Below are 12,241 nucleotides of genomic sequence, written 5' to 3'. Positions count from 1 at the left end.
AAATCTCAGGCATTTCTACTACAAAGACCTTCAACACCACCAATGGTTTGGAAGTCTCCCTCCTGGTGGGAGAATTGTCTGTGGAGCACCCTTGACACTCAGGGAGCATACAGGATCGTGGAACACTTTCTGCACCGAGGGAGCACACAAGATCGTGGAGCACTCTCTGCATTCAGGGAGCATATAGGATGCTCCCAGGACAAGCGTGAACAGATGATTTCCAAGCCATTTGTGCAGAAAACACTTTGTAGCATCATGACTGTTGCATATTTTCCTTTTCTTTAAAAAATAATTTCATGTGATATTTCTAGGTACTCATATTAACCAGTTAAAATGAAATCCTAGGGCCATTTCATCTGGTAAAACATTTGTTGCCAACCCTGAGTTCAGTTCTGGGACCCATATGGTAAAAACTGAACCAACTCCTGAAAATTATCCTCTGACCTCCACATGTATATGACATGGTATGTACATGCACACACACACACACACACACACACACACACACACACACAGTAATAAAATTAAAAAGAAAAAAACCCCCGCAATCCTAAATGCCTGTCCTTGATGAGTTTCCAAGTGCTGGCTGCCCCTTTCTTCTCTTCTAGATCTATTATCCCTCCTCACCAGCCCATGCCCTAAGATATGCTCACCACGGCTCCCCCATGTGCTCTCTTGCCCTTTGGGGATCTAGTTGAGATCAGCTATCAGGGGGCCAAGGCTGAGTGGTGAGGATGGTATGCTTGTTTTACTAAAAGTCTCCCCTTTACTCTCCCTTGACTGTGTCCACAGTTTCGGTGCCTTTGAACACAGCCGCCTCATGAAAATCTGCTCACTGATACAGTGAGCTCAGCTCCCTCTCCTGACAAATGTATGGCTCTAATGGGGTGACTTTAGAGTCAGGGCTCCCACATGCTGGGACTGTAAGAAGGGCGGCTGTAACATGTGGGCTGGCTTGTTGGGGTTTCTGTCCTGCCCAGTTCCCACAGCCAGCAAGCCCCAAAGAAATTACACAGAGAGTCTACATTAATGATAAACTGATTGGCCCATTAGCTCAGGCTTCATATTAGCTCTTATAACTTATGTTAGTCCACTATTCTAGTCTATGTTAGCCACATGGCTCAGTACCTTTTATAGCGGGGCAGGTCACATCCTGCTTCTTCGGTGATCTGGGCAGGAGTGGGAGGAATGGGCTTCCTCCTTCCTAGAAGTCTCCTGTTCTCATCCACCTCTACTTCCTGTCTGGTTGACCTGCCTATACTTCCTGCCTGGCCAATCAGCATTTATTTAAAACATGATTGACAGAATACAGACAATTCTCCCACAGCAGGCGGTGGTCTTAGGTGACGCTTACTGGGTTTAGGAGGGGAGACTACTTGTAGGAGACTCATGGGTGCTCTGTCGTCTCTCTACAGACGACAGTGCAGCACCCCCAGCCCCCTTTGAACACCGGGTAGTGAATGTCAAGAACACCTCGATCTCAGCAGGCTACACAGTGTCCCAGCATGAAGTCTTGGGAGGGTAAGTACAGTACCCGCCTGGGCAAGGGGCAGGGACTGGAACACAGAGGCTGACTGCATAGAGAAAGAAAAGGGGTCTCCCTGGGATGCAGGCAACTGCACGCACGAGGGAGGAGAGGTGTAGGAGGCCCTCAATGCAGGAAACACTCCTAAGGTAGCAGGGGTGCCAGGAGGGGGTGTTTTCAGGAGGCTGGCAGGGCGGGAGTGAGTAGGGGGTATTCCCACTCGCAGAATAGCCCGTGGCAAGGTCAGGAGGTTTCCCCTGACTGTAGAGCAGATCACATGACTGTGGGCGGTGAAGAAGTGATTTTCTCGACTAGGGGTTAGCCCAGAGGTGAATGAGGACTAAGACAGCAGCCTGTGGTGTAGGACAGCCCACACAGTGTCTGTGAGGAGAGGAACGGCAGCCCTCGTGAGTTGGTGAGCTCTGCATGTTCTCATCTTACCGTGTCTCTCTGCCTCTGTAGAGGTCGGTTTGGCCAGGTGCACAGGTGTACAGAGAGGTCCACAGGCCTTGCACTCGCAGCCAAGATCATCAAAGTGAAGAGCATCAAAGACCGGGTAAGACTTCTGCCCCGGACCAGACAGATCCTTCTAGCCGAGACCTAGAATCTTTCGTTTCCTAGCACCTGCTCCAGCCCCCTCCGTGCCAAGCAGGAAGCATGGTGTACTCCCTTCCCCTCTACCTGGACTACACACTGCTCACTGAGTCACCCACGTTCCTTACTCCAGACCCCATTTCTGTGGATGGCCTGGCATGGCTCTGCCAACACGTTTGCAGGACCTTGGGCACCAAGGGCTTTTCCTTCTTGGGCCTCCGCTCTGTGAGATGAGGGGGTGTCTGTGAGGTGATGAGGAGGTGTCTGTGAGATGAGGAGGTGTCTGTGAGATGAGGGGGTGTCTGTGAGATGAGGGGGTGTCTGTGAGGTGAGCAGGTGTCTGTGAGGTGAGCAGGTGTCTGTAAGGTGAGGGGGTGTCTGTGAGGTGATGAGGAGGTGTCTGTGAGGTGATGAGGGGGCGTCTGTGAATTGAGGGGGTGTCTGTGAGGTGAGGGGGTGTCTGTGAGGTGATGAGGGGGCGTCTGTGAATTGAGGGGGTGTCTGTGAGGTGAGGGGGTGTCTGTGAGGTGAGCAGGTGTCTGTAAGGTGAGGGAGTGTCTGTGAGGTGATGAGGAGGTGTCTGTGAGGTGATGAGGGGGCGTCTGTGAATTGAGGGGGTGTCTGTGAGGTGAGGGGGTGTCTGTGAGATGAGTGGGTGTCTGTGAGGTGATGAGGGGGTGTCTATGAGGTGAGGGGGTGTCTGTGAGGTGATGAGCAGTGGGTGGAATCAAGGTCCTTTCTGTTATAGGAACACAGTTTGGGTGATGAGTCAGGAGAGCTGGTGTGACAACAGGAGTTGGAAGAAGCATAAAATGTGTGTACATGCATGTGTGTGTACATGTGTATGAATGTGTGAGTGGATATATGTAGGAATGTGTGTATGTGTGCGTGAGTGAATGTGTATATGCATGTGTGACTGTGTGCATGTGAGTGTGTGATTGTATATGAGTGTGTGTGTATATGTGTGTGTGTGTGTGTGTGTGTGTGTGTACGCGCGCGCACGAGCATTTGGGCATGCCCACCTCATACATCTTGGGAGATACAGGTGGCTTCTCTTCCTGATCTATTTTCTTGAAAACCATTTTCCTGTGGTCCCACCAGGAGGATGTCAAGAATGAGATCAACATCATGAACCAGCTGAGCCATGTGAACTTAATCCAACTCTATGATGCTTTTGAGAGCAAGAACAGCTTCACCCTGATCATGGAGTAGTGAGTATCTCAGAAGTGGTGACTTCCTTACGGGCCTCGTGGTAGGGACTGAGAGTCTTCAGTCTAGGCAAGCTCCCCTCTCTGCTCTCATAGGCACCCCCAGAGGCACGCCACATGCCCTGGTTCAGTGCCTTGAACCTGAGGGTGGAGGTTGGTGGACAAAGTCCTTTTGTTTCAAACCAGTGACCAGCATGTCCGGTCTAATCTGCAGACATTATGCTAGTTTGGCCTAAACAACTTTTAGTGATTTTGTATGTTAGATTAATGGTTGGAAATTGGAAAATGTAGACAGAAATTGGGAAATCTTTCTATCTAGCTTTCATGAAAACATAAAGAATATAGTTACATTGGAACCAAACCTATGTCTGTAGAGGTGTACAGCAGCTTTTTCTGTATGGGTGTGCTACAGCTGTGTGTGTGTGTGTGTGTGTGTGTGTGTACTGCAGCTTTGTGTGTGTGTGTGTGTACTGCAGCTCTGTGTGTGTGTGTACTGCAGCTCTGTGTGTGTGTGTGTGTGTACTGCAGCTCTGTGTGTGTGTGTGTGTGTACTGCAGCTCTGTGTGTGTGTGTACTGCAGCTCTCTCTGTATGGGTGTACTACAGCTCTGTATGTGTGTATGTGTGTGTGTGTACTGCAGCTCTCTCTGTGTGGGTGTACTACAGCTCTGTGTGTGTGTATGTGTGTGTGTGTGTACTGCAGCTCTCTCTCTGTGGGGGTGTACTACAGCTCTCTCTGTGTGAGGGTGTACTATAGCTCACTGTGTGTAGGGGTATAGTACAACTCACTCCATGTGTAGGGCTGTACTGTAGCTCACTGTGTATAGGGGTATAGTACAACTCACTCCATGTGTAGGGCTGTACTGTAGCTCACTGTGTGTAGGGGTGTACTGCAGCTCACTGTGTGTAGGGGTGTAGTACAACTCACTCCATGTGTAGGGGTATACTATAGCTCACTGTGTGTAGGGGTGTACTGCAGTTCACTGTGTGTAGGGGTGTAGTACAACTCACTCCATGTGTAGAGGTATACTATAGCTCACTGTGTGTAGGGGTGTAGTACAACTCACTCCATGTGTAGCGGTGTACTATAGCTCACTGTGTGTAGGGGTGTATTGCAGCTCACTGTGTGTAGAGGTGTACTGCAGCTCACTGTGTGTAGGGGTGCACTATAGCTCACTCTGTGCAGGGGTGTAGTACAACTCACTCCATGTGTCGAGGTGTATTGAAGCTCACTCTGTGGAGTTGAGCCTTCTCTCTAGCCCAGAAACTAACTCTTGATTTGGAAGCCATAGACAAGGGTCATTTATCTTTGTGCTTGTGTTGTTGTGCACCTTCTGACAGGGATAATAAGAATAAAACATTTGTCATAGCATATATGAATCAAAAGAGGGCAAAACAGTGGGGACAGTGGTCGAGATCTTGCTGGGCCTGTCTGAGACCCTGGGTTCAGTCACCAATACTGGACAAAATACTGGGGAAAACAGAGAAAACTTTTGTCTCACATGCGGTCTAATTTGCCTAGTTAGGGTTCTTTTTAATTTTTCAGTTAATTAACTCCTTAATTTGTTTATTGAGACAGGGTTTCATGTCGCGCACGTCTGAAATCATCGTGTAGCTGTGAAAGGTCCTGACCTCTTGACTATTTTTTCTCTGCCTCCCAAGGACTGGGTCATAGCTGTGGGTCACCATGCCAGGCTTCACTTGGGCTTGTTGCTATGTGGGTGTATTTGGCACTCCCAAGCAACTGAATTTGCAACCCTAATTTTAGATATCCAGGTTCTAGGAAAATCTCCTGTGGGGAATATGCCAGAGCAAAGGACCCAACCAAACCCCACATAGCAGTATCAGAAGCCTTTGTAAGCTGCCTCGGGCATTCCGTGGGCTGTAACCGACTCTGCACACCTAGACTGGCTGCTCTCAGGCCCTCTGAGAGCTTCGCTCGGTTTGACACCTGCTTCTTCCCTTTCTCCGGCAGTGTGGATGGAGGTGAACTCTTTGACCGGATCACGGATGAGAAGTACCACCTGACTGAACTGGATGTGGTCCTGTTCACCAAGCAGATCTGCGAGGGTGTGCATTACCTACACCAGCACTATATCCTGCACCTGGACCTCAAGGTCAGCGCTGGGCCTCGGTGTCCGGCTTCTTGGGGTTTCTGTCCCACCCGGTACCCCACAGCCGGCAAGTCCCAAAGAAATCAGAGTCTACATTAGGTTATAAACTGATTGGTCCATTAGGTCAGGCTTCTTATTAGTCCTTGTAACTTATATTAATCCATTATCATTATCTATGGTAGCCATAATGGCTCAGTACCTTTTCCAGCTGGGCAGCTTACATGTTTCCTCTCCGGTGGTCTGGGCAGAACTGTGGAGGGAGCTTCCTGCTTCCCAGAGTGCTCCCAGTCTCTTTGCTCCACCTCTACTTCCTGTCTGGCTTTCCCGCCTATCCTGCCTGCCTGGCCAATCAGTGTTTTATTAAAATATGATTGACAGAATACAGACAATTCTCCCACACCACCTCGGCAGGTGCCTTCTGAGCATCCGAGCCTGGCTCACTGTGGTCTCTGGGGCTTCCCCTCCTGGCTCTGCCGTTTACTAGTTCTGGTATCCACAATAGACCTGTTATTTTGTCTCTATCCTTGTATGTGGTGTGTAGACAATTGTGCCTCTTTAAGTGTTGTTGAGTATTAAATAATACAGTAGTATTTTTCTTTAGAAATGTCTTAAAATTATTTTTTTAGTCTGGAGATATGACTCAACAGTTAAAAGCATTTGCTGTTCTTCTCAAGGATCTGAGTCCAGTTCTCAGCATCTACACTGGGTAGCTCACAACTGTCTATAACTCTAACTCCAGGGGGTTTTCTACCCTCCTCTGGCTTCCACAGGCACCCACAAACACATGGTGTGCACTCATATAGACACACCCACATAAATAAAAATAAATATTTAAAATTATTTTTTTAATAACCTCAAGGGGTGGGCTTGTGAGATAGCTTTTCAGAAATGCTGCCAAGCTTGATGACCTTGAGTTTGACCCCTGGGTTCTACACAGCTCAGATCCCAGTACCTGTGTAAGGAGCATCATGTGGGGTCCTGCATCTGTGATCCCACTAGAGACAGAAGATTTTGGGGCCAGACAGTTTACCCAATAGGTGAGCTCCAGGTTCAGGGAAAAACTCTATCTCAGAAATAAGGTGAAGCTGAGTGATGATGGCGCACACCTCTAGTCCCAGCACTCGGGAGGCGGAGGCAGGTGGTTCTCTGTGAGTTTGAGACCAGCCTGGTCTATAAGAGCTAGTTTCAGAAGGGCTCCAAATCTACAGAGAAACCCTGTCTCGAAAAACGAAAAGCAAAAACAAGAAAAGGTGAAGAGCATGTAGAGGATACTCAGTGTTGACCTCTAGCCGTTACACATACAATCATGCATGCTTACACACAGATATGTACATACATGCATGTATCACACATATATACACATATACATGCATGCATTACACACACAGTTTTAAAGGGATATATACTTGTGATACCAAATATGGGCAATATAAAAGTGTGTAAAATACATTTTTCCCAACTAGTTTTCGTGAACAGAAGACTTCTTCATGAGTGACTTAGCATCACACAGGAATATCTACAAAGGGTCATAGGATACATCCTGGTTTACATTTTGTGTGTAGTGTATAGTGTGTGTGCTTGCGTGCATTCACAGGTGTACATATTCCATGATGCACGTGTGCCACAGTGCATTGTGTAGAAGTCAGAGAGGAACTCACAGGAGTTAGTTCTGTCCTCTACCATGTAGTTTCCGGGACAAAGCTGGTCATCAGGCAGGGAGCATGCAACTTGACCAGCTGGGCCATTTTAGTAGGCTTGTATCTTATTTCTAAACAGTAATTGTAGACATCTTTTCTTATGGTTTTAAAGAGCCATCTGAGATTTCACTAAATGAACACATTACACTTTTCTCTGTCTTCTAGGAGAATCTGACTGTCATGTATGTTCAATCTCAGGCATAGTTTCTGGCAGGTAGAGAGCACATATGGTCTTTTCTGAGATTTTAGGCTATTCCCACAAGAGGGTGCCTTTTGATCACCTGTTTCAGAAGGGTCTTGCATTTCTGTGAGTCCCTTTCAGAAGAGAAGCAGGGTGCTTGTACCTGTTGGGGTGCGTGCCACTGTTTTTGACCACCTTTCTTGACTGGCATCAGACTGTAAGGCAAGCATTCGGAAAGATATTGGGTAGGGCAGGGACCTGGCTTTAACTGTTATGAGAGCTAATTTCAAGGTTTTAGACCAGATGCTCTGCAGGATGAGCAATTGGAGAAAACCTGGGTCTCTTATCTGCACTTCTGGGTCAAGAACTGGCCTTTGGGGAAGAGTCCCCAAAGCTTGGAACTCTGATCTGACTGAGGTCTGGGTCGAGGACCAGTCCTTTGGGGGCTGGGTATTCCTATAGCTCTGTAGAAGAGAAACAGAGACCCATTTCCCAGCCTAGAGCAGGACTTGTCTAGTTGTGAGACCTGGGGAAGTTCCTAGAGTTTATCAGTCACAAAATGGGGATAATTCTCTCTCCAAGGAGTGCTGTGCCAATACTGGACTCTAGACTGAATGTGGAAAAAAGTAAAAATAGCGTTTTTATATTTACAATGCTAAAATGAAAACATTTGGAATATACTATGCCAAAAATATTATTAAAATGACATTTAAAAACACTTTAAGGGACCAGGCATAGTGATACACACTTTTAATCTCAACACTTGGGAGGCAGAGTCTGATGGGTTTCTATGAATGTGAGGCCAGCCCAGTCTACATAGTGAATTTCAGGCCAGTCAAGGACTACATAGTAACATTATTTCTCAACAAAACATCACCTGGGATGAACCAGCTTAGCCGGGGCACTGGGACTGAAGGGACAGTGTCTCAGGAATAAGTGGGTAAAGAGTCGGTGAATGACAAACACACAAAGACTCAAAGGAATTGCATCTGAATGAGTCATTACTAGGCCTGAGGCTCAACCTTTATACAGAAAAAATTGCTTAACAGCATGCATTGTTTTTTCATGTGATACAGATTATTCTTAGAATCACTATATCAGACACATGAGAATAGATTTTCATCAGACCGATGTCCCTGGTGTGAGTCTGCGGTGGTCATGGCTTGGCGTTAGTTTCCATATAAATCTCTATCGAGGCTATGAGTTCATGGCATTTTGAGCTAAGGGCTCTCCATCTTCACTCAGCATCTCCTTCCTCACAACTTGTCATTCCAAGGCAAAAAACATTGCTAGACTCTTTCAGGATCCCAGAGCTGATCTGAAAGACCTAAAAGGAAAAAGTATGTCAAGGCCATGATTCCAGCCTATTGGTCACAGTCATCATTGCAAACTTGCAGATACTGCCCCTCCCTGCTGGGAATGGTACCTTTGTATCCTAGGTACCACCCCACCACGGATCCACATCCCAGACCCTGATCCCTTTTTCCTGATGAAGGTCTCACTGTGTAGTTCAGGCTGGCCTCAAATTTTCAGCGCTCATTGTTTTAGCCTTCTGAGTGCCAGGATTGAAGTGTGTGCACCAAATCTGGCTAACCCTATACTCTGTGAGTAAGACATTACTTTGGTCTCATTTCTGAAATCCTGGGGATCTGAGCTCTGAGATTTTAAAAGTTTCCCTGATGAGGATCTGGGACTCGGGCTCAGTTGGCACAGTGCTTGCCCAGCACACACAAGGCCCTGGGTTTGAGCCTGGGCACTATATAAAACTGGGTGTGACGGCACACACCTGTAATCCCAGCACTCAGAGGTAGAGGCAGGAGGAGCAGATGTTAAAGCCCACTCTTGACTATATAGTAAATTTTAGGCCGGTGTGGGAAACAGGAGGACCTTGTCTCCAGAAAAGATAAATAAATAAAATAGACATAACTCTTTTGATTCTAATTTGCAGCCAGTGTTGCGGAGCATTATCCCAAGCCAGTTCTCTCACATAAGCAATTCATGGGCCCAGTCTCCAGCACAGAAGCGTGCTGTTCGGTTCTCACACGATGCCTGTTTGTTTACATTTTATTTCACTGTCAACATTTTAAAACTTGGAATCTTCATATCCAACTCTGGGTCTTCGACTTCTCTTCTGCTGTGTCCACAGGGTCCCTGCTTCTGCAGGACAAAGGTCTTACTTTCTCATAGTCCATACCAACACTTTTTAAAAGATTTTGTTTTGAATTCTTTGTACATGTGTGTGTGTGTGTGTGTGTGTGTGTGTGTGTGTGTGTGTGTGTGTGTGAGAGAGAGAGAGAGAGAGAGAGAGAGAGAGAGAGAGAGAGAGAATGTGCCCGAGTACAGTTTTTCATGGAGACAGAAAAGATGGTGTCAGATGCATTAGAGCTGGCATTGCAGGTGGTTGTGAGTTGTCCAACATGGGTGTGAGGTACTGAACTCAGATTCTCTGCAAGAACAGCACAAGCCCTTAACCACTACGCCATTTTTCCAGCTCCCTATGCCAACAACTGCATCATTAGTGCAGCTCATTTATTTTTATTGTCTGTCTAGCCCCATTTGACTACCCTAAGCCATTAGATTCCCTTAGATTCTGGGGAAACGAGGCCTATGGACAAATAAGTGTGGGAGCTGTAGGCTTCCTTAACCAGGGGTAATAAGGGTAAAATATCTTTCCCTTCCTTTTCTCTTCTAGCCAGAGAACATACTGTGTGTCAATCAGACAGGACATCAAATTAAGATCATTGACTTTGGGCTGGCTAGAAGGTAAGGCTCCTGATACACTGACAAAATTCCTTCTTCAGGGGCACCTACAGCTCTCTGGAATGTACTTACCTGTCTGAGATCTGGCCATTTTTGAGTTTGGGGATGAATGCAGGAAAGTTCTCACTTAGAGAATGTGGCCTTTTGCTTGCCGTTAACGCAGTGGGTTGTAGTACAGGCTCCATTTGTTCCAAAAGATCACAGAGTTAACTGTACTTTGAACTACCTGTCTGAGCAGAGGAATAGAGTTACAGGGGACTGCTGAACAGGGGTCAAGGCAGACTAAATTCCATCAGTTCTCCCTTCTGCCAGGGGCCAAGCTAGGTAATAAATATATCCACCACCATCCTTGCACTCTGAGAAATCTCTAGTTTACATATGAAAACACATATGTGACAAAATAGGGTGGTGCCCTGATAAGTGGATTTGGAGCCCCTGAAGACTAGGTTAGAATTTAGTACAGTGGGGGGCTGGAGAGATGGCTCAGCACTTAAGAGCACTGGTTACTCTTCTAAAGGAACCGTGTTCGATTTCCAGCACCTGTATGGCAGTCCGTAACTGTCTGTAGTCCCAGGGGATCTAGCATCCTCACACAGTCATACATACATGTACATAAAAAAATAATTAAATCTTTTCCGGGTGGTGGTGGCATATGCCTTTAATCCTAGCACTTGGGAGGCAGAGGCAGGAGGATCTATGTGAGTTTGAGTTCGAGGCCAGCCTGGTCTAGAGAGGGAGTTCCAGAACAGGCTCTGAAGCTACACAGAGAAACACTACCTCGAAAAACCAAAAAAAAACCTATTAAAAAATTAAAAATAAGAATTTAATACAGTGATGTCATAATGACATTCTTGCTCATATGGAGACCACCCTCAGATCATGAGGGCTGGATGGGTTCTTACCTGCTAGTGCAAACTCTATCAGCTCTCCTATCAGTGCATTAATTGTATTGCATACAATTAAAATTTTTGTTACATTTATTTATGAGAGAGGCACAGTACATGCTGCAGATGCTGTATGGAGGTCAGAGGGCAACTTCTAGGAGTTGGTTCTTTCCTTCCTATAAATGGGTCCTAGGAATTGAACTCAGAGCATCAGGCTTGACAGCAATGTACCACATTTTCCTTATCCATTCTTCGGTTGAGGGGCATTTAGGTTGTTTCCAGGTTCTGGCTATGACAAGCAATGCTGCTATGAACATAGTTGAGCACATCTCCTTGTGGCACGATTGAGCATCCTTTGGATATATATCCAAAAGTGGTATTGCTGGGTCTTGAGGAAGGTTGTTTCCTAATTTTCTGAGAAATCACCACACTGACATCCAAAGGGGTTGTACCAGATTACGTTCCCACCAGCAGTTCAGGAATGTTCCCTTTACCCCACATTCTTTTTTTTTTAATTAAATTATTTATTTATTATGTATACAATATTCTGTCTGTGTGTATGTCTGCAGGCCAGAAGAAGGCACCAGACCTCATTATAGATGGTTGTGAGCCACCATGTGGTTGCTGGGAATTGAACTCAGGACCTTTGGAAGAGTAGGCAATGCTCTTAACCACTGAGCCATCTTTCCAACCCCCTACCCCACATTCTTTCCAGCATAAGTTGTCATCAGTGTTTTTGATCTTGGCTATTCTTACAGGTGTCAGATGGAAGCTCAGAATTGTTTTGATTTGCATTTCTCTGATGACTAAGGATGTTGAACATTTCCTTAAGTGTCTTTCAGCCATTTTAGATTCCCCTGTTGAGAGTTCTCTGTTTAGGTCTGTACTCCATTTTTTTTTTATTGGATTACTCGTTCTTCTGATGACCAATTTCTTGAGTGTATTTCGGAGATCAGACCTCTGTCTGATGTGGGGTTGGTGAAAATCTTTTACCATTCTGTAGGCTGTCATTTTGTCTTGTTGACCATGTCCTTTGCTTTACAGAAGCTTTTCAGTTTCAGGAGGTCCCATTTATTAATTGTTTCTCTCAGTGTCTGTGCTGCTGGGGTTATTTAGGAAGTGATCTCCTGTGCCAATATTCAAGTGTACTTCCCACTTTCTCTTCTATGAGGTTCAGTGTGACTTAAGCTATTTGATCCATTTGGACTTGAGTTTTATGCATGGTGATAGATATGGATCTATTTTCATTCTTCTACATGTTGAATCCAGTTATGCCAGC

At 46.2% G+C, this 12,241-nt stretch overlaps 1 protein-coding gene across 2 annotated transcripts in view; it reads left to right on the top strand.

The window, feature by feature from the left end:
• The window catches only part of Mylk3 (myosin light chain kinase 3), a 51,188-nt gene that overhangs the window by 26,198 nt on the left and 12,749 nt on the right, over positions 1-12,241 (top strand). For both annotated transcript variants that reach the window (XM_048434652.3, XM_048434651.3), the window contains exons 5-9: positions 1,416-1,521; positions 1,988-2,081; positions 3,221-3,330; positions 5,302-5,443; positions 10,011-10,081. In XM_048434652.3, coding sequence (XP_048290609.3) covers positions 1,416-1,521; positions 1,988-2,081; positions 3,221-3,330; positions 5,302-5,443; positions 10,011-10,081 — 523 coding nt within the window. The remainder of the gene's footprint in view (positions 1-1,415; positions 1,522-1,987; positions 2,082-3,220; positions 3,331-5,301; positions 5,444-10,010; positions 10,082-12,241) is intronic.

Source organism: Myodes glareolus, chromosome 22 (genome assembly GCF_982192425.1).
Source record: "Myodes glareolus chromosome 22, mMyoGla1.1, whole genome shotgun sequence".
Lineage (NCBI taxonomy): Eukaryota > Metazoa > Chordata > Mammalia > Rodentia > Cricetidae > Myodes > Myodes glareolus.
This window is presented reverse-complemented; position numbering and strand designations above follow the sequence as displayed.